Source organism: Cygnus olor, chromosome 9, assembly GCF_009769625.2.
Source record: "Cygnus olor isolate bCygOlo1 chromosome 9, bCygOlo1.pri.v2, whole genome shotgun sequence".
In the NCBI taxonomy this organism is placed as follows: domain Eukaryota; kingdom Metazoa; phylum Chordata; class Aves; order Anseriformes; family Anatidae; genus Cygnus; species Cygnus olor.
In genome coordinates this window covers 16,154,179-16,172,670 of record NC_049177.1, presented here as the reverse complement: position 1 = coordinate 16,172,670, position 18,492 = coordinate 16,154,179, and the positions used below count along the sequence as shown (strand labels likewise).

The 18,492-nt window shown below is 62.1% G+C and overlaps 3 protein-coding genes across 9 annotated transcripts in view; 1 reads left to right on the top strand and 2 right to left on the bottom strand.

Moving 5' to 3' along the window:
* Positions 1–4,496: 4,496 nt before the first annotated feature.
* SLC51A (solute carrier family 51 subunit alpha) lies at positions 4,497–17,743 on the top strand. Of its 4 annotated transcripts, none has more exons than XM_040567770.1 (9): positions 4,497–5,174; positions 12,364–12,458; positions 12,860–13,014; positions 13,123–13,196; positions 13,284–13,442; positions 13,551–13,662; positions 13,779–13,925; positions 14,071–14,176; positions 14,300–17,743. In XM_040567770.1, the coding sequence occupies exons 2-9, from the start codon at positions 12,386–12,388 to the stop codon at positions 14,434–14,436; spliced, it is 963 nt and encodes a 320-aa protein (XP_040423704.1). In that variant the 5' UTR covers positions 4,497–5,174; positions 12,364–12,385; the 3' UTR covers positions 14,437–17,743. The 4 variants fall into 4 exon arrangements, with proteins under 4 accessions (XP_040423704.1, XP_040423702.1, XP_040423703.1 ...); XM_040567768.1 differs by lacking the exon at positions 4,497–5,174 and adding an exon at positions 10,090–10,362; XM_040567769.1 differs by lacking the exon at positions 4,497–5,174 and adding an exon at positions 12,068–12,199.
* Positions 8,852–11,998, bottom strand: LOC121075012. Of its 3 annotated transcripts, XM_040567761.1 has the most exons (5): positions 11,192–11,998; positions 10,831–10,958; positions 10,627–10,751; positions 9,792–9,840; positions 8,852–9,047 (listed from the first exon to the last, which is right to left on the bottom strand). In XM_040567761.1, exons 1-5 carry the CDS (start codon positions 11,869–11,871, stop codon positions 9,007–9,009), a joined length of 1,023 nt encoding a protein of 340 aa, XP_040423695.1. In that variant the 5' UTR covers positions 11,872–11,998; the 3' UTR covers positions 8,852–9,006. The 3 variants fall into 3 exon arrangements, with proteins under 3 accessions (XP_040423695.1, XP_040423696.1, XP_040423698.1); XM_040567762.1 differs by lacking the exon at positions 10,627–10,751; XM_040567764.1 differs by lacking the exons at positions 9,792–9,840; positions 10,627–10,751.
* PCYT1A (phosphate cytidylyltransferase 1A, choline) overlaps positions 15,827–18,492 on the bottom strand; it is an 18,215-nt gene continuing 15,549 nt past the window's right edge. For both annotated transcript variants that reach the window (XM_040567765.1, XM_040567766.1), the window contains exon 9: positions 15,827–18,317. In XM_040567765.1, the coding sequence (XP_040423699.1) occupies positions 18,111–18,317 (207 nt within the window). In that variant the 3' untranslated portion in view covers positions 15,827–18,110. The remainder of the gene's footprint in view (positions 18,318–18,492) is intronic.

The following is an 18,492-nucleotide window of genomic DNA, read 5'->3' as shown; positions in this document are numbered from 1 at the left end:
GCCCTTCTTGTGCCCGTTGAAGCAGTCCCTGTGGCCACCCGCGCTGCCCTGACAAAAGCCACCAACCGTGGCTGGCCACCACAGGATGGCTCCTGGGGGGCTGCATGGCGTGGCCCGGCTCTGGCAAGCCGTGTGTCAGCGGGGGTCCAGCCCGGGGCACGGCCGAGACTGCCCGGGGTGAGGGGGTGGAGGTCTGAGAGAGGGCAGGAGCAAAGCCCCGGGGGGGTTCCCCGTTCTGTTTCCAGGGAACTCTTAAGGAGAAGTGAAATGTGTCGCGTGTGCCTTCTTCCAGCGTGCTTCACGCAGGGAGTGGGTTAACGGTGAGGGCAGTAAATATTACATGGAAGGTATTTAAGAAACCCATAAACCGCCCATGCCCTTGGTGAGCCTATCTCCAGCGCTCAGTACAATGCCAGGTTAACCACATCAGTGGGCGGTGAAGGCAGTAACTCCGGGAGCGATGAAGAACTGCGGCGCACAGAGTCACTGGAAACACAAACAGATCCTTCAGGAAAAGGAGAGCCCCAGCTGCTGGCTGGGAGCGTGGCACTGCCTGGCCAGCACCCCGAGGGGACAGGGAACGTGGCGGGGACGCTGCCCCGCTCCCTGTGTCCCTGCTCAGCCCTCGGGGCACCTCGGTCCGCAAAACACCAGAACTGCCCGTGCTCACGAGTGGCCCTGGAGCCACTTGTCCCCTCTGTCCGGGCTCCACCATGAGCTGGGCACTGCTCCCAGCCTCCGTGGCTGAATTCATCCCGTCACTCACACGAGGGCCAGAACTGCCTCGAGGTTTCGGTGTGCACACGCTCCGCGGTGCTGTGTTCGTTTTTCCTCTTGCTCGTTAAAGAAATAAGTGGGTAGGGCCGGATTATTGCCTCAAATCCTCTCCCGGGAAAGAACGATGGGAGCAGAAAGTTTGTAGTTTGGCAGAACACATGATTGCAAAGAGGATTATGCTTCGTGAAAAGAAATACATTCCTGCGCTGATAAAGGGGGGATTAAGCTAGGCCTGGACTCGATGCGGCCGTCTGGAGACAAGCCTCAGGAAAATGGCAGCCGGCAGCGCCGTGGCGAGCCGTGCTGGTGGGCCAGCCCAGTTTGTGGCACGAGGTGCGACCCGGGCTCCAGTCCTGAGGTTTGGGTTCCCCCAGCCCTACAGGGCTGGCTGCTAGTGCCAGTAACGGGTAGGCACCTCCTTCACTCGGGGTGTAGGGCCCCAGGACACGCTGCTGCGGGGTCCTCGGGGGAAGCCAGGAGTGTAAGAGGGTGCAGAAAGGGATTAGAGCAGTCCTGGAGCGGGGATCCTCTGGTTGTTTTTAAATACAAGTCTAGATGCAGGGAAGTATCTAACCAGGGGAATGCAGCCCAAGCCCTGCCCAACGTTTTATGTTCCTCCTGAACAAATGAATAAAATCTCCTGCTGTGAAGGCTGTTGACGGGGCTGGAGGTGCCATTGCCTTGCAATTAAAGACTCACGTGCTCATCATATCACCTTCAGGGAAGGATGAGGCACCCATCATGGAGAGGACAAGACCTGTGAAATGGCAGCATCGCCCTAAGGCCCAGAGAAGGGCCTTTCCTTCAGTTTCGCTCCAGGCAGGTTTTCGCCTATGTGCAACCCATCCAAACCACTGGAGGCCTCCGGAACTGTTCCCTTTTGTAAAATCGGGCTTTCCAGCTCCCCACAAAACTTCACCTTCTGGTAGCGCCTGTGCTGGTGTGCACAGCACTCGGCACGCTGCGAGTACACAGAAGCAGGTTCGGAGACAGAGGAGCGATGCTGAAAAGCAGCCATTGATTTACGTCTCTCCGTGGCCTCCGTTGGCTGCCACCTCCATTCCGGAGGAGGCAAGGCGTGCTGCGCGGTGCCAGCCCCAACCTGCCTTGGCACATACCAGCTGCAGGTGTTTTCTGTTCCCTCTCACATCTCTGGCCACATGCTCAGCAGTTCCCCATTTTTACGCCTGCCCGGAAGAGGGGAGAAAGCTGACATTAGAAACACAGCTATCTTTGCAACTTAGCTAGTGCTGGCCTTAAAATGTTGCATGCTTCAGGTGCAACATGGTACCTGAGAGCAGTTTAACCCCGGTCCAGCTTCCACCAGGGCGTTCCTCCTCATGGCAGCTTGGCCGTGGTGTTTTTAGGAGATGTTTGTCTAAACTCTGAGGGGCTCGTGCGTCCCCTGACTTAGACTCAAATGATTCCCCAGTCCCTTGTGCAATACCCCACAATGTGACCGTGTTCCTCCTGCTGGACGAATGCCCAAACATGTGACCAAAACGTGGGAGTAAAAACAAGGTTTTACTTCAGCTTTATGGCATGGCTGATGCTTGCGTGACCAGCTGTGCTACCCACATTTTGGCGGTGGCAGTTACAAAGCAGAGGGAAAACAAAAGCCCCAGAGATAACCAGGTTGGGAAGGATGCCCTGTGCTCTGTGAGCCGCTTATCAAAAACGACTGGGAGGTGACTCGAGTACTTTTATATCAAGAAATACTGGAAGCACTGTGGCTTTTTAATCTGGAAGGATGGAAAAGCCAGGGACAAAGTGCAGGAGATTGGTGCCAAACCAGAGGTGCTGCAGCCGAGCGCAGGGCTGAGGGCAAAAGTCGCCGGAGACATGGTGGACTCAGGAGACAGGAAAGGCTTCAATCTGCCCTGCCTACGGGCTGCTTCCCCGGCAGTGCCAGCTCCTGCCTTTCTGGCAGCAGATTGGAGCAGTGCGTTGGCTGTGCTCCCTGCTCAACTCACAGCCTGCACCAGGCTGCAATCAGCTATTGTAGGTCCCAAAGGAGTTGGTAAATCCACGTTTTTGCAATTTTGGGAACTGTGCTGCAACCCACATCCTGCCCCGCCAGAAAGACCCTGCCCTGCCTTGCTCGTGTCTCCTTCCCAGCTGCAAGTGTGATATCCCAGAATTTGGCAAAGAGTGTCTCCATCCTCTAGGAGGTGGCCTTGTGGTTTCGCCATTTCCTTCTGACCTTCCCAAATGCTCTGCGTAAAAGAGGGAGCCCGGCAGCACCGGTATCTGGGAGAGGATCTGCAGCCCACCTTCCTGCAGCAGGGGCCAGGAAAAGGCGCTGGAGGGAGTGGAGACGTGGCAGGTAGCGCTGAGAGCTGGCCGCAGCTCCGTCTTCCCTTTGAAACAAATTTGACTTTGCGTCCTTCCCGGGGAAACACCTGGCTCCGGCCTGGCTCATTGTCCTCGGCTGGCCCCGCAGAGCGCCGAGCAGCCGGGGACCCTCACGAAGCTACAGACCCCTCCAAGAGACCTCCGTCTTCCCACGAGACACCCAAACCCTCCGGAGACTGCTGAAGGAAGGAAGCGGGGCTGGCGGTGCTTGCTACCACCGTGCTGCTTGCCAGAGGCCAGCATCGGTTAAACCTTTTGGCAGGACTCTCGGCCCTTCCCGAGGGGACAGCAACGGCGCTAGGACAAATCCCCGGTGTGCACGGGGCTGATACGGCTCTCGCCAACAGACAGCGGTGCGGTGGGCAGCTGGAGCAAGAGCTGTTGTTGACCCAGAGCCACCAGTGCCGCGGGGTCAGCGCGGCAGCGTTCCCGCTATCTGGGCGGCTGCACCGCGGCACACCGCTGCTCGCCACGGCCCCGATAGCAGCTCTGCCCCCAGGGCAAGCCCGGCTGCGCTTATCTGCTGGTCGGGGCTGTGGTCCGACAGAGCCAGGCACCCGCAGGGGGGCTGCGGGGCTGGGGGCCCCCCAACAAGTGCACAAACAAGCTCAGGATGTGAGCACAATGGCCGAGGACGGGGCTTTGAAAAGCAGGGGGACGCAGCGCGGCCGTCCCGGGGCACATCAAAGGCCCCGTCTCGAGCTTGCGGCTCCCCAGCAGCCCCCGTGTTTGATCGCCGCGGGCCTGGCCCCGGCTGGCCAGGGGGGCTGGAGCGGTGGGAAGCGGAAAGGGAAAAGGTAGCAGTGGGGAGAGGGCAGGCACGGGGCCGGGATACAGCCCCCAGGCTCCACATCACGGGTTTCTCATGAGCTCCCTCGGTCCCACTTTGTTCTGGCCCTGGCTGATCCGTATCTCCAGCGCAGCACACTGCCCCTCTCTTCCCCACTTCCCCGCATCTCCGGGCAGGCGTCCGGGTCCTTTTCCAAAGTGCCTTGTGCGCCGTTTCACTCGTCCTCGATCTGCGATTGCCACAGCTGGGAGCTTTGTGTTTCTTTTTTTCCCTTGCAGATTCGGTGGGCTGAGCCCTAGAAAAGCCACGGAGGTGCTCAGCACCTGCCACCCCCTGCACCACCACCCCTACATCCCAGCCTGCTTGTGGGGCCCTGCTACACCAGCTGAGCCCCTCTACCGGCATCGGTCCTGCGAAAGTCCCTCCTTGTTTATTCCCGTGCTCCCAAAAGGGCCTGGGAAGAGGCTGGAAAGCCCGGAAAAGTTTCCCCTCTGATTTGCTCTGCAGTGCCTGCGCTCGCTGCTGCGTGTGGGCACCCGACAGCGGGAGCCTGCCCGGCTGCACCGCGGGGACGGCACAGCCACCCTGCCCGACGCAGCCCCGCCGAGATAAGGGAGCGCGTTGGCTCCGGAGATTAGACCTGCCCGCTGCTCTGTTTCTCGTTTTTTTCATGCATTTATTGGCAAAAGAGGAGCCCGAAGGGGGGGAAGTTAAAACAACAGAGGGGGAAACAGCACCCTGTTGTGCACTGCCGGCTGGCTCTGCCGAGGAAAATTGTCCCCAAGGGGACTGGGGAGAAGCCCCCTTGACTTCTGCGCCGGGGAAGCTGCTGTAACCCGCGGCGCTGGCCCCAGGAGGCTGGGAGCAGCTGAGCGGGGCCGGGCAGAGCCTTTGTGCCTTTGTGCAGCTTTCTGACCGCAGGGCTTCTTGGCCCCGGTGGCTTTGCTGCTTCCGAAGCCGTAGTCAGGGGAATTGATCGCTCCCCAAGCAGGTGCCCGGAGCTTTTTGCAATCGGAGCTTTTGCTTTGTCTTGTCAGCCTGCTGGAAAAGCCTTGTTTTAGGCAGGATTAATCTCTCGGAGCAATATTCGAAAGCAGAGAGGGGGCTTTAATTGGGCTGGGATTAGCAGGGAGAGGGGGAGCTTTCTTCTTTCCTGCTAATTGCCCCTTATCTGCGGCTGCGAAACCTGCTGCTGGCTGCCTGCCTGCCTGCCTGGCTGTGCTGGGGCCCAGGCGAGCCGCGGGGCTTGTCGGTAGGTTTGTTTGTGGGTTTATTTGCGGGTTTATTTGCGGGTTTATTTGCAACCTGGCTGGTCCAACGTGGTGCCTCCGACCAGGGGGCTTGCTCTGGCTCCTGGCACCCGGTGTCCCCGGTGCAGGGCGCTGGCTCGACCCGCTCTCGCCGTGACCGCTGCACACAGGAGCCTGCCGTGCTGTTTGCCCCGGGCACGCAAAGCCGGTCGGCACCTCAAGGGCAAATCTTTGGCTGGAGAAGGGGCATGCCGCTGGAAAACCTGAGATAAGCGGCCCCGCTGCCCGGCCAAATTGCTGACCTTCCAGGGTGTGCTGTTCTGCCCTGCAACAGCCCTGGGCGCCGGCCCAGTGCACGTTCTCCGAGGGACGGGGTGCTGAAGGCAAATGTCTGCAGCCAGCGCAGCCTCGCCTGTCCTGCAGCCTTCCCCTGGGATGCACGCACAGCAGGGCAGGAGCCCGCTCAGTGGGAAAAGCTGGCTTTACCCTAGGGGAAAAAAAAATATGTCAGCTTGTATTTCTGTCTCGACGCGGCCTGAAAGTTGAAGCAACTAAAAAAAACACTCCAAAGCCAATGGAAACAACCTCCCTTCTCCCTTCCGCCTTCCCCCGGCGATGAGCAGTCTGGTGCCCTGACCTCCTGACTTTTAGTCATCCTTGGCCCGTAAAGAAACGGCCACAGGGACCGTGTCCAGCACTGGCCTCTCCTTTAGCACAGCCCGGCTCAGGAGCGGCCCCGGGGGCTGCTGAGCCCACTTGTGGGCGCAGGCACCTCCCGGGCTCCTTCCCCTGCCTCCCCTGCAGCCGGCCGGGTGCAGTTGCGGGTTTTATCAGCTGTGTGCCTTGTGAAAGTGCCCTCCTCTGCTCCTGCACGTCCCAGCCGCTCAGAGCAGCTGCTTCATTTATTACAGGGGCGGGCGCCAACGCTGCGCAGCCAGCACTGCTCACGGAGGAGCAGGGTCCTGCTCCCTGCTTGGATGCGCTGCTCCGAGCCCCCCGGGGCGGGCACCCACCCCTGGTGCAGGGCGGCAGCACCCAGGGCGAGCGGTGCCGGGTGTCCTCCTGGTCCCCAGGAGGGGCAGGGCTGTGCCACGCGCTCACACCCACACATCCATCCCTGCGAGTACGGGCGCATACACACCTACGTGCGTGCGCCCACGCACCTCGGGGTGCACCCACTCGCCCCCCCCCCCCCCACCCCGACCCGTCTCCTCGGCGCAGGGTGCTGCCGTGCCCGCCTCGCCTGCAGGCACAAAGCGAGGATTTATGGGGCAGCGAGGAAATTCCTGCCCGCCCGCCAGCGCCGCAGCGGGTGGGTGCGGGCGGCCAGGCTTGCCCGGCACCTGCAGAAAGCGACGGCAGGGGAAGGAAGGAAGGCGTTTGCCTCGGTTCCCGCTGCGCAGCACTCGGGATGTTTTCCACCTCCCCACCTCCGACGGAAGGAGTCCCGGTGCCCACGACGTGCGCACGCGGCAGCGCTGTCGGGGCTGGGTGCCCGCTCCCCGCTGCTGGCGCGGTGTCCCCGCGGGACAGACGGGGCAGGATGGGCAGGAGCAGCGCTCCTCTTTCACAAACGTGCAGTGTGTGTGTGTGCTGGCTCCCCGGGAGAATAGTTTGGGGTTTGAGGCGTGCCTTTTTCAGAGCCTCAGCATTTTCACCTGCGAGATCCTCGCAAGAGGCAGACGGGTAGGAAAATAAACTCCCGACCAAAGAAAACGCCCGGAGCCCACGCACAGTGTGCTTTTACCTCGTCACTCTCAAAGTGCAAACATCAGCAGTGACGCGCAGCGTTTTAGGTGGCCGCAGGAGAAAAAAGCCCCTCTGTTTTCAAACAAGGTGCCTTTTCATGCGGGGGCCGGCTGCAGGAACCCGCTGTGGTTGAGCAGCCGGCGCTGGAGCAGATGCTGGGCGCGGGGAGGAAGCAGCGCCCGAGCCTGTTGACTGCGGCGCTTCCTCAGGATCCCGCGGGCGGGCTGGGGACCGACGCCGTCCGTTCGTCCCCTTTGAAGGTGACAAAGCCCCCGCCCGCCCTGCCAGGCCCTGCCGTTCAGCCGCTTCCGCTCCGGCCGAGCATGGCACCGCCGGACGTGGCTCTGCTGGGAGGAAAAGCAAAGAAAAAAGGGAGCCCGGAGCTGCTCAGCAGAAGATGGAGCCGGGGATGTTGGTGCCAGCGACTGCCCGGCTTCTCCCCAGCCGTGATGGGCTCCCCTTCCTCCTCCCGCCATCCTCCTCCTCTCCCGACAATCTCCTCCGGCCAGGAGACGACAAAAATATTGACACACTGAATGTGCGGTGCCCTGAGCAACCTGCTCAGGGCCACCCTTGGGGACAGGGAACCTCGGGGCAGGACCAGCACGGCCGGTGCCTCGTGGAGCACTGCTTTGGGAAGCGTGATTGAGGCTGGGGCTGGGTCGATAACCGGCCGGCGGGGCCGTGCCGTGCCTTGCCTGCCTCGGGGGCACACCCCCTGGGTATATACACGCTCTGTAAGGCCCCTGTATATTGTGTAAAGTCATGTAGACACGCTTCTGTACGGATATGTATGGCTTTCCTGTGACCGCGTACACGGTCAAACATTTCTTTCATTTCACCTGCGCCGAGCGCTGGGGACGGGGACACCGAGGATGGGTGCGGCGGCACCGCTGGCTGCGCCTGCGCCCCCACCTTCCCTCCCCATTCTCCCCCCTGGCCCCGGTGACCTTGATGGGCAGCGTGTGCCTGCCTGAAATGCCGGCCCCGGCTACAAATAACGCATGGCACGGGCTCTCCCCTGGCATCAGAGCAAAGCAATGAGCTGACTCTGCTCTCCTGCCACAGGCATCGTTTGTCTTGTTACAGATGGGGAAACCGAGGCACGGCGAGGGCCTCGACTGCAGGAGACCTGGGGGTTTGCAGGGGCATCGGGAGGGGTTTTCTTTTTGCAGAGGGACTGCTCCCCACTGCGAAAGGGTGATCTGAGGGGGGGGCTGCTGCTCTGCCAGGGGGTCCCCACCTCCTGCCGCACAGCTCTGCTCCCTCCCAGCCCTATCTGCCGGGGACGGCCGCTCCCGCCCTGCTGGCCGCCTCCTTCCAGGGGCAATCGGTGGGGCGCACACCGCGCTTATCTGCGGGCCAGCCGCGGGCAGGGCTCCCCTGCGGCGCTATCAGCGGGGCGGCTGCAGCCCCGGGGCCAGGGGGACACAGCCCCATCCCTCCTGTGCTGGGGCCAGCCCCGGGGGCACAGCCACGGCCCCGCGCTGACCATTGCACGGCGATGCTCTCGGGGCCAGGACTCCGTCCTGGTGTCCCCCCGCAACCTGGCAGCGAGTGTGCCAATGCCAGGAGCTCTGGCGTTGCGTTGCAGCAGGGCATGCAATGGCAAACGGAGCCTCGCCTCGCCTTGCCACCGGCAGGATCCGGCCCCCCGGCCTCTCGCCGTCGAGTTTCCTCTTGGCGATGCTCATGGGGTGCGGGGGAGGCCAGGCAGAGCCGGCGCCCTGGGAAAGGCTTTCCTGTCCCTTTCTCAAGTCCGGCCACCGCCACGCTTTATTTGTTTCTCTTAAGCCGCGTCCACCCTCCTGCTTCCAGCGTCTCCGTGGGGTGCTGCCGGCACGCCGCGGGGGGCTGAGCGGGGTCACCAGCTCCCCCTAAAACCCTGACACGGGGGTACCGGGGCTGTGTGGCTGACACAGTGACAGCACAGAGCAGAGTCCTGGGCAGGAGAGCTCGGGGTGAAGATGTTTATTGCCTGTTTGTGTGGACGGAGCTCAGCCTGAAGGCCGGGTGCTGGAGCAGTGCGTGTCCCTCGGTGTGCGGGACGGTGCGGGGAGCCGGTGCGGGTGCAGCGGGACATTTTCACTCCTTGGCATCCCTGCCATCCGCCACACCCCTAGGCGCTGGGTGGGAGAGGAGAGCAGGGAGACAGGAGCATTTCGGCCTCCTGACAGCTCTCAGCAGGGCTCTGCGAGGGACATCAGCTGGGACAAGCAGCCAGGCCACCTGGCCTGGCCACCAGGAAGCCAGGGGCCGGTGGCACGCAGCCCCCGGGGACAAGCACAGCTGCCGGCCCCCGTGGGCTCCCCAGGAGCTGGGCCAGCTGCTCCGGCCGCAGCCCCGGGCAGTTAGAGATGGGCGGAAAACCATCCCCAAACCCCATGCAAATATTTGCATTTCCAGAGCTTTTCCAAGTATTGGGGAACGCTGACAAAGCAGCCGTGTGGGCGACGCAGACACGCTGAGAGGGGTCCGATCGGCTTTTTTGGGCAGGGTTTCAAAGGTCAAACAGTTTTGTTTAAAGAAAGAAAAAGCTAACCAAGCAGAGAGGGTTTGCCAGCACACCATGCCCCCTCCAGCAGCTCCTTGGAGCACAACACCCACCGCAATGCCCGTGGCACTGGGGGTTCCCTGAGCCTTAAATTGCCAGGGCCCGGTGGCTTGAGTGGCTCTGCTGGGTGCTCCATTCTCCTTCTCCACCTAAGGGATTTTTTGGCAGGAAAGGGGAATCCCGGTGCAGTCCTCAGGGGAGCTGGTCAGCCCTACAGCATCCTGGGGCTGTGAGGAGTGCCCTGGCCGGGTCTGAGGTGATGGGGCTGCCCCAAAACCTCGCCTGGTCCTGCCTGTGCCAGGAGGCGGATGCTCACCTGCCTTTGGCTCCTGCCCGTCCTGCCTGCCTTTGCCTGCAGCAGCAGCCTGCGGGGAGAAGGGTGGCTGTGGGGACACGGGGGTGACGGAGCCTGGTGGGGGCACCCTGTGGCTGTACCTGGCACCTCGGTGTGTGCTGCGCTCAGGTGACGAAGCAGGGGACCCAGGACACGAGCAGGTTCGGGCAGGGAGCGCTGAGGAAGGTCGCCACGATGCTGCAGAGCCAGTCAGGGACCAGGAGCCGTGGTCGTGCTGTGCAGAGGGCACCCAGCCCCACTGCTGGCCCTGGGGCTACGCGCAGCAAGGGGAACAGGCTCCAGCATGTGCCAGCCCGGGCGGCACCACGGGGCGTGCAACACGTGTGCGTGCACGTCGGGGCAGGGCTCTGCCTCTCCGGGCCAAGGATACGTGCAGCTCTTCCCCAGGGCAATGGGCTCAGGGGGCTGAGCACCGGGTAGGTGACGCAGGACAGCGGGACAGTCGTGACATAGCGCACAGCGACCGTCAGGGACAGCAGCTGTTGCAGGAGCTGATGTGTTTTCCCAGCCCCGGGCAATGCGGGTTGAACTGGTGTGGCGGAGGGGTGCCGGTGGCAGGGGGCAGCTCCTGTGCACCCCGATGGGGTCGGGGGCACCGAGGGTCATGAACACGGTGCCGAGTGTGCAAGGGGTGATGGAGTGCACAGGGCTGGGCACGCGAGGTGCAGAGAGGGCACAGGATGCATGGGGTGCGCGGTGCGTAGGGACAAGGGTGCAGGATGTGGTCAGTGGGACTGTGGCGCGGGGTGGGCAGCGCTGGGTGTGCGAGGCACCTCGGGCACCCCGTGTCCCTCACCTTCACGTAGCCGTTGCAGTGAGGGCAGCAGACGATGCGTCGCCAGCGGGGCCACTGGCACCCGCGCCAGCGCTGCCGTCTCGCTGTGCCACAGAGCCTCTGCTCCAGCGCGTCCTCCCAGGCCCCTGGTGCGGGTGACACGATGGGGACGCTGCTCCCCCCAGCCCCCCGCTCCCGTATCCCCCACCCGTCCGGGCGCCTCACCTGGCTGGGGGAGCTCCAGGTAGGCAACGCTGAGCAGGACGAGGCTGGTGACAGCCAGGATGAGGATCACGAAGATGGTGCTGGAGATGGGGACCAGCAGCAGGACGTGCAGAGCCAGCCAGCTGCACCTGCGGCGGGAGCGAGGGGAGCTTGGGGCCGAGGGAGAGGGGACGAGCGGGCAGTGGGGTGCCCAGGCCCAGGGGCTGCTTGGGACGGGCGGTGGGCACGGGAGACGATGCAGCTCGGGGATGTCAGAGCTGATGCCCGGCTCTAACATCTGCAGGATGCCGACGTGGAAGGGCGGCTCTGTTGCCCCGTGTCGGCAGGATGGGGCTCGGACCGCTGCTGTGGGGCGACTTACGGGCCCAAGAGCAGCAAGCACAGGCACAGGAGGATGGTGAAGTGAAGGGGCATGAAGAGCTCCATGGTGGGCTGGGCAGCTGCGAGGCCTTGGCCACGGCCTCGCTGGGTGGACTGCATCCCCTTCTCCTGGCCACAGCCCAACAACCCCATTCCACTCCCACGGCAACCCCGGCATCCCCCCGGAACCCCAGTCCCACGGCAACCGCAGCATCCTGCTCCCGCAGCAGGGTGCTGGGGACCCTTTTGGGGTGCAGGTGCCACCCTGGCTCCTGCAGGAGCCCCCTGCCTGGGGGCAGAGGGAGAGGGGCTTGAAGACGTCTGAGGTCCCAGCGCAAACCAGAGCCCGTCTGCCTTGGGGTGCTGGGAGGGCACCGGGACTTCACCCCGGGTGCCGGCACTGACGCTGGGTGCTGAGCCGTGGTGCTGAGCAGGGCTGGCCCTGCCCTCTAGCGTCACGGGAGCTGCTCCCAGCAGGGCCCAGCCCCCTGCTGCCATGCGAGCAGGGCAGGTGCCACTGCCGGGAAGGACGGACGGAAGGTGGCAGGCATGGTGGCACCAGGTCCCATCCAGCCACTGCCGCAGAGGGGACAGGAGGGCGCACGGGGACCCCGGCACCATGGGGACCCCCCACCCAAACCCATCCGTGGGGTGCCCCAAGGGGCGGGCAGGTGGTGTCATGCCATCGCAGGGGGGTTTTGGGGACACGCAGGCGCGATGGCACGCGGACGGCCGCTCCTCCCGGCACCCGGGTCGATAACCGGGCGGCCGAGGTGTTTGTGGGGCCGGCAGGGCGCGGGGGCTCGCCAATGAGCGCCCGGAGCTGGTTAAACTTGAACGAGGCACCGAAGCCTCCCCGAGGTCCCTGCCCTGGGGACTCTGACCCCACGTAGGATCGGGGAGGGGACGCGGAGGCAGGCGGCGCCGAGCAGCCCCGCAGCCGCTGGGACAGAGCCGGGGAGCAGCGGGGCAGGATGGAGCCCGCCGTGGAGCTGGCAGATGACCCCAGGTGGGTTGTGGGGAACCCCCCACGTGCTGCTGGGACGCTTTGCAGCTGCTTTTCGGAGCAGGATTTTGGGTTAAAGGAAGGGAGGCAGGTGGGGGGGGCGAGGCAGGGGGACCCAATGGGGCTGGGTGTCCCCGTGTCCCTGGCAGTGTTCCCCTTCTCCGCAGGTTCCCCCGCTCGCTGGTGGAGATGCTGATAACCAACTTCAGCGTGCCGGCAGCCTGCTTCTCCCTGCCGCCCACCTCCCGGCAGCTGCTGCAGGGTAAGCGGAGGGAGCGGGCGGTGCGGGGGGACCCTCCTTGTGTCCCCCTGGGCAGTGGGACGGGGATGAGGGATGGAGGGGGATGCGGCAGGGACAAGAAGGGGGGAGGCAATGGGGTGCTGCTGGGGTCTCAGCTCCCACCCCAGAGCCCTGCCCAGGGGGTGGTGGTGGCGGAAGAGAGCAGTGAGGGGAGCAGCGGGTGGGTGACATGGGATGGGGGGGGAGGGACCAAAGCACCGGCTCCGGCACTGCCAGATCCACCAAGGACACAGCGAGTGGCTTCCAGTGCTGTGCCAAAAGGGACCCCGAGGTGGGCTGGGGGCAGCACCCTGCTGCGGTGGCTCTGGGGAGGGACACGCAACAGGATTTGACCGAACCCCTTTCTCACCCCTCCCTGGCAGAGCTGGACATGGTCCAACTCTCCATCATGGGCTTGGCCACCATCCTGACGCTGGTGTCGGTCGCCATCTACGTGGAAGAGGCCATCTACCTCACCCACAAGATCCGCTGCCCCATCAAGATGAAGACCCTCCGCTGGAGCAGCTCGGCCCCCACGGTGAGCTGGGGATGGGGGCGGTGGGGGGGCAGCACCAGGGGCACCCGAGGGGTCTGAGCCCCCCCGGGGATGGGGAGCGGCTGTGTGCCATGCCCACGTCTCCCACAGGTTGTGGCCGTGTTCAGCTGCTTCGGGCTGTGGATCCCGCGCTCCATGATGGTGGTGGAGATGGCGACCACGATGTGAGTAGTGCCTGCCCCGGGGCGGTGGGGCTGGGGAGCCCGCGGGACCTGAGCACCTCTGTCCCTCATCCTCCTCCTCCTCCCCAGGTACTTCGCCATCTGCTTCTACCTCCTGATGCTGGTCATGGTGGAGGGCTTTGGGGGCAAGGAGGCGGTGCTCAGCACCCTGAAGGACGTGCCCATGGTGCTCAACACCGGGCCCTGCTGCTGCTGCTGCCCCTGCCTGCCCCGAATCACCATGAGCAGGTGAGGGATGGCTGGGGCAGGGGCTTCACCCCCTGCTTCTGCTGGGGCAGAGGAGGAGGCCCCAGGCAGGGGACCTCGGGACGCCACCGACCTCTCTCCCCGTGCCAGGAGCAAGCTGCGGTTGCTGATGCTAGGGACTTTCCAGTACGCCTTCTTGAGGACGGCCGCCGTCTTCCTGGGGCTGGTGCTGTCTGCTGACGGGAACTACAACCCCGCTGATGTGAGTGCCGCGGCGTGGGGATGGGCAGGGTGACGTGTGAGAGGGGGGAGCCCCACCGCAGCCCCAGCCTCGCAGCCAGTGGCTCCGGCAGCCCAGCCGCATTTCCTGCCCCCCAGATCTCAGCGGAGAGCGTGGCGCTCTGGATCAACACCGTCGTCGGTGCCTCCACCCTCTTCGGGCTGTGGGCTCTGGGCATCCTCTTCCGGCAGGCCCGGCTGCATCTGACGGAGCAGAACATCAAGGCCAAGTTCACCTGCTTCCAGGTAAACCTGAGCACAAGGAGAAATTCGCAGCACAGGCTGGAGGTTGGCGACGAGGTGTGCAGGGACAGGAGCTGCTGGTGGACGAGACCCAGGTCCAGCTGCGGGTGGGGACAGCAGCCTCTCACCGGGGGTGTTGTGTTTGCAGGTTCTCCTCATCCTGACAGCGCTGCAGCCCGCCATCTTCAGTATCCTGGCCAACAACGGCAACATCGCCTGCTCGCCGCCCTTCTCCTCCAAGGCCAGGTCGCAGCGTAAGTCGGGAGACGCGGGAGCAGATCGCTCGCTCCTGGCCAAGCACCTCCAGCACGCAGCAGGGAATGGACACGGCCAATGAAGACATCTTCGACCAACCCGTCTCCGTTTCTCGCTTTCAGAGATGAACATGCAGCTGTTAATCCCGCAAACCTTCATCCTGGCCGTGGTGACGCGGATATACTACCGCAAGCAGGATGACAAGCCGGGCTACCAGCCCTTCAACATCACGCCCGCCAGCAGCAACGCCAAGGCGTGAGCGGGGGGGAGCACAGGAGGGTGCGAGGGGCAGAGCCCGGGGTGCTGCCCTCCCTGCACAGCCATCTCCTCCTCCTCCTGCGGCCCTGGGAAGCTGCTGGGAGCAAAGGCAGCAGAGGGGGAAAGGGCGTGTCAGCGGAGGGTGACAGGGTCCGAAACCTGAAGGCCATGAGCCAGAGGGAGCTGCGCGGCAGTCGTCCAGCCCCGGGGGGGCTCTTGTCTTGCACTGAATAAAGGTAACTCTGTACGTGGGTCTTGTGTTGGTCACTGGGCTCAGATCGTGGGAGGACGGAGCCCAGGGCAGCAGAGCCATGGTGCAGGGCTCGCAGTGGGCTGGGGCTGATGAGGTGCCCAGCACCCCCCACTGAAGCCCCTTCTCCCTCCAACCACTGCTAAGACGGCACGTGAGGAGGCCACGACGAGAGCTGGCTGGGCTAGAACAGCAAAAGGGACCTGGCACGCAACGAATAAAACGACTTTGCATTTATTTGGCTAAACACAGAAGCCAAAAAAACAACTCCAGAACAAGTAAGACACGGGGCTGTGCACGCAGGCCATACAGAGAAACCAGCACAGCGAACACGGATTGGGAAGAGCCAGCCCGAGGTGACAGCAAGAGTAGCTGATGCACAAGGCCAGGGATGGGCAGGGGATGGCAGAATGTGGGTGCTAAGGCCACACTGTGGGTGCTGGGCACCACCAGAGCTTCCTGCGACCAGCACCCTGGTGATCTCCCAGTGCCCCCCAGCACACTACCTCTGGCCGGTGCAACCCTGGGGAAGAGAAGAGTCAGAAAACCAAAGCTCCCAACTCCCACTCTTTCGTTTCTTTCATCCATTTCAGGGAAAAAGTTCTCTTTCCCATCAAGGGGGGAAAAAAGTGACTCAAAGCTTTTTGTGGGTGGCTGCATTCAGAGTGAAACTGCTCAGCTGGAAGACACACTGGTGAGCAGTTTTGAGACCGTCAGGCTTGACAGACTCCTGGCAACAGAGCATGACAGGACTTTCTAGGCACCAACGGTAGCGTTGGGCCCGGAAATCTCCTGGTTTTGACAAGCAGCAACACGCAGGCAAGCAGCAAAACACGGGATTCGGTCACCTTGTTGGACAGCCAGACCCAGCTCCTTACCTGCGGCAGGTAGGACACCCAGCCCGTCCAGCAGGGAGCCCTTGTGAGCACCAAGTCTTCCCTGAGGGCAAGAGGCAGGGTTTGTCCCAAAGTCACCGCTACTGCCAGGTGTATTCACTGCTCCAACACCTGCCTCGGGTTACAATAAAGTCCTGACCCTCTAAAATGTCTTGGTAAGACAGGGCAGCGCTGGAAATGGGGCCAGTCCAGCAATCCAGGAGGAAACAAACAAAACTAAAAAGGAAAAAAAAAAAAGACTGCTCTGGGATTTGAGTGTTTTTTTTTTAATTTAAGTGCAAGGAGGAAGCAGGGATTATTGGTTACAAGAAACAGCTCTGTTATTCCAAGCTACACGTAAAACCATGCCTGGCTTCTTCCTAAGTGCCCCGGGTTGTGCAAAGACACCAAGAAACACGCAGGGTCTCCACAGAACAAGCCACCATCCAAAACACACCACTGTTACCCAAAATTACAGAACACTGTTGCATAACTTGTGTTTAAAACAGCTGCAAGGCTCTGAAGCAGCCTGGCCTTTGTGATCCGCCTGGGGAAAGCGACTTGACACCCCTAGTGAGGGAAGGGTGAAGGAAGGAAAGTGGGGAAGATAGGGAAGAGAGACCGTGGGTGATACAAAATAAGTGCTCCACCATCATAAATAAGCCAGGTCAGTAAAGGCTGGCTCGTACCAAGGGACCGTTCTTTGCTCTCACAGCTTAAAGCCAACAGCAGCCAGCCACACTCCCAGAGCTGTGCACACCCCTGCTGAGAGAGGTCCGAGTGGCGGATGAGGAATCCCCAAAATACCCTTTCTCACACAGGCTCTGGCCTCAGCAGAAGCCCAGAGCGAAGAGGTTTCTCTCCTACGAGACTCTGCCAAGCCCTCTGGGCAGCACGACAGAGGAACAGCAAGGTAAAAGCCAGCAAGCAGCAGCAGCCTGGGATGATTCGCCTCCCTGCTGCTCCCCAAGCCCCCCATCCCGCGTGGCAGAGCTCCCTGCGGGGCTGCGAGCCCTCCTCGCCTGCTGCCAGCACTGCAGGAGCTCACGGGGGCTCAGCCCAGCAGCTCCACCCAGAGACAAACCCGAAGGGAAAAGCGAGTGGGAGGTTCATGGGACAGCCAGCTGGCTGCGGGGACAGCGCGCCGAGCAGCTCGGGACCTGGCACGGGGAGGGAAACTTCCACCCGAAGAGCTGAGGGCCACAAAGCTCGACGCTTACTACACACACACGACAGCAGGCAGGACTAGGACCTTTCAAATGAGCAGAGCACACGTTTAAAATCTTAAAAAGCCGCAGCACTCTCTGATGTTCTTCCCGGCCTGCCTTGAGGAGCGGAGTAAATGGGCAGGATTTGTGCATTTATTGCACAGGACAGGTAACACGGGACTGTCACCCTTCACTGGGCAGTAAAACATGCCCCTCATCTGTCCAGCTGCACATACCGACAGACAGCAAACTGGCTGCGTGAATTCTTGTTTTGTCCTTATAGCAGCAACTTGACCAGTGTGAAGGACTGCGCCAGTCCTCAGAGCACAGCAACTGAAACACGGAGACGCGCAGAGCACAGCGCTGAGGGGCCGCGTGGACGGACAAACACTTAGGACACACCAGAGACTGGGACAAGGAACTTCTCAAAGGAGCACACACATTCATTTCCTACCTGGGCGCTCACACACCCGAGGAAACGCACAGACAAAGTGCCCTGAAGCAAAGATTCATTCTCTTCTCTCCAACAGCAACTGAGGGCTCAATTTTAGCTCGAGATTTAGCAGTCCCGTTAAGATTAGCTGGAAAAGGCCTTTCCCCTGCAGCCGCCTGTGCGGATTTGGAGCTGCAAATGCTGCACACCTGCAGGGCGTGCGACTACGGTGCTGCGACTTCTTCCAGGGGGTGACTCGTGCACGCTAAGCTGGCAGCCCTCTCCCCAGCACATCCTCACCGCGGCACGCCGGGAAGCTCGGCCAAGAGGCATGCCAGCGCTGCCGAGCCTGCCAGGTAAGTTCCTATCGGCTCCAGAGCAGCAGAGATGTCCCTGTGTCCTAGCAGTTTCTCTACGCAACTGCTCCCTGCGTGCTGTCGAGGTCACCCTGGTTGAGGAACCGAGGGGTCTTTCATTTGGCAGTGGCACGGATACTGCCTGGGGCTGGGAGGGATAAGACAGGGGAGCTGAAAGAAAGAAGGGGCAGGTGGGTCTTACCACTCTCTGTCTCGCCTGGAGAGTTTAACAGGGGAAAAGAAACCAGAACAAGAGCCACACTCGAGTGCTATTCTTTGTGTTTTAAAAGAGTAGTTTCTTAAAATATAAAAACCATCTTTCCCCTGGAGACCACTAGAACGTAAACAATAAAAAGGGAATTTGGGGAGAAGGGAGAGGAGGTTTGAATGTGCTTCCAGGCAGCAGCCCTCACTAAGAGCAACGGGTGCCTCCGAGGCCCTGTGCTCACCGTCAGCCCTGTTCCTATGGCTCTCTTGCTCAGTTAGAGTTCCCCAGTGGGTCTGGACTTAGGATTCGGCGATTAGTGGGTCGCAGCAAATCCCGGCTGGCAGCTTAATCCTCTTCATCCTCACTGATGTCGTAGGTGACTGCAGACTCGTTCCTGGAGCGGTTGGCCGGCGAGGAAGGAGGAGTCTTAGTTGAAAAGGGCCAGCGGAAGGAGGGTGACGGGGAGCGGTCGTGCGTGGGGCTGCTGCTGGGGCTCTGCTTGGGGCTGATGGCCTGCAGCATCCGGCCCTTGCCCTCCTTCAGCATGTGTTTCTGTGACAGAAGCAGGAGGGACGTTAGCATGGCTCAAACAGTGACGGAAATGGACACTGCTCACAGCCCGTGCAGAGTTTTGAGCTGTTGTGTCTCAACTCCTCATGCAATATAAGAGCAGAAACCCAAGCACGGTGCTATAGTGCCTTCGGACACTGCATCCACTTCCGCCATT

Bases quoted from the DNA above. Each gene is read 5' to 3' on its own strand.
- SLC51A (XM_040567767.1), top strand. From the start codon at position 12,667: ATGGGATGGGGGGGGAGGGACCAAAGCACCGGCTCCGGCACTGCCAGA. The intron at 13,015-13,122 runs GTGAGCTGGGGA...CGTCTCCCACAG, and splicing joins GGAGCAGCTCGGCCCCCACG to GTTGTGGCCGTGTTCAGCTG. The intron at 13,663-13,778 runs GTGAGTGCCGCG...CCTGCCCCCCAG, and splicing joins GGAACTACAACCCCGCTGAT to ATCTCAGCGGAGAGCGTGGC.
- LOC121075012 (XM_040567761.1), bottom strand. From the start codon at position 11,871: ATGACACCACCTGCCCGCCCCTTGGGGCACCCCACGGATGGGTTTGGG. The intron at 10,959-11,191 runs GTAAGTCGCCCC...CTCCCGCCGCAG, and splicing joins TGCTTGCTGCTCTTGGGCCC to GTGCAGCTGGCTGGCTCTGC. The intron at 10,752-10,830 runs GTGAGGCGCCCG...CACCCGCACCAG, and splicing joins CCTGGAGCTCCCCCAGCCAG to GGGCCTGGGAGGACGCGCTG.